At 23.3% G+C, this 1,806-nt stretch overlaps 1 protein-coding gene across 1 annotated transcript in view; it reads left to right on the plus strand.

Annotated features, from left to right (window-relative positions):
• Positions 1-103: 103 nt before the first annotated feature.
• The window catches only part of LOC122517846 (neuroendocrine convertase 1-like), a gene marked incomplete in the record, with an annotated part of 4,341 nt that continues 2,638 nt past the window's right edge, over positions 104-1,806 (plus strand). The window contains 2 exon segments of the mRNA XM_043636443.1: positions 104-203; positions 765-1,013. Of these exon segments, the coding sequence (XP_043492378.1) occupies positions 903-1,013 (111 nt within the window).

The raw sequence follows: 1,806 nt of genomic DNA on the forward strand, positions 1-1,806 counted from the left end.
ATTAGAAAAATGATATTTATGTACATTGAGAAAAATTATTCTGAGATGAAATGAATCTTTTCATTTACATTATTAATTTATTTTTTCATTGAACACAGGTTCGTGGATTTGAAGACACTTATATATGGATAAAGGACGATAAATCAGGTCAAAAGAAAAGAGGCTACGTTTCGTCAAGGGTGACCTTTAATTCGAGCTCCAGGGTGTGACCCTCTCTTTTATGCATTATTATTTTTCTTTCATCTTTTTTTTTCACTTTTTTTCTTTTTTCTATCTTCTTTTCAAGTATTATATATATAATACTAATATTACTAATTTATATTACTAATAATATTAATTATTGTTATTACTTTAATATTATTAATAATATGTATATTATATTATATTATTATTAATAATTATATTAATAATAATTATTAATAAAATAATTATATTAATAAAATATAATTATTAATTTATTATAAATATAATTATTAGTATTATTAATTATATTATTATTAATAAAATATAATTATTATGGTAATTGTAACTTAAATACGAAACGGTATCTAATAATAGAATCCTTGCAAATTTTCGCTAAATAAAAAATATAAACTAATAAAAATCACGAGAAATATTTTGTTTTTTTGTTTTATTTTACAATAAAAAAGTCACATTAACATTTGAATATTGGTATATATATATATATACATACCTATAACGGAAGAAGTATTTTATTAATAGATGTCAAAGATCGATTTAATACTTTTTTTATATCACCACAGATCAGTTGGTTTGAACAACAGAAAATCATACGCCGAGAAAAACGCGATTACGTGTTTCCATCGATAATTGATTCGGAGAAAGCTTTGATACGTGAAAAACGTCTCCCATGGAGTTTGTATGGGATATCATCAAATACGATGATCGAAAACCATAAGAATAAATTTGTATCCATTTTTTCTACGAATAAACACAATCCAAAGGACAAAGTTTTATTTAATGACGAACTTTGGCACTTAGAATGGTATTTGGTAATAATTTATAATATTTAAATAATTTTTAATCCGAGTAATTTTTAAGGTGAATATTAAAAAAGTTCGTGCGCTTTTTTTTTTTTTTAATATTAATAATTTCACTTGCATATATAAATATAATAATTTTATTGATTTCAAACAAAAAATTGCATCATTCGAAGCAACACAAATAAACCCACGAATCAACTTTTTGATTCACCTTAATATTTTCTTCTCGTTGTTATATTATTTCCTTAGAAATGATTTTGAAATAATATGTTTATCCTAGCAAGATACTAGATCGAGTAAAAAACATCCTAAATTAGATCTAAACGTATTGCCAGTTTATGAATTAGGTTTTACCGGACGTGGAATAAGAATTGCAGTATTAGACGATGGTTTGGAATACGATCACAATGATCTACGTAACAATTATGTGAGTGAAATCAAAATTTATTCTAATTATTCAATGTTATTATATATAAACAATATATAATTCGCGAACTTTTGTCAATAAAATAATATGTAAATAACAAATGTCGTGCTAGAGTCAAAACTTGCTAAGAATAATCGAAAAATCACATTCTGGTCGGATCTAATAAAAATGAAAAACGAAAGTTTTCAAATATTTATGTACGAGTTAAATATAAAATATAAATTATACTAAAATCTAACATTAATTAATATTAATAATAAATATATATCACAGGGAAGATTGTGAACAGGGTAAACAAAATCAGAACATCATGTTTTACTGAGACTTTTTCAGCAACTGTAAAATATATTATAACATAACCTCAAAAATACATAG

This window comes from Polistes fuscatus, unplaced genomic scaffold, assembly GCF_010416935.1.
Source record: "Polistes fuscatus isolate 324 unplaced genomic scaffold, CU_Pfus_HIC Scaffold21, whole genome shotgun sequence".
Classification (NCBI taxonomy): domain Eukaryota; kingdom Metazoa; phylum Arthropoda; class Insecta; order Hymenoptera; family Vespidae; genus Polistes; species Polistes fuscatus.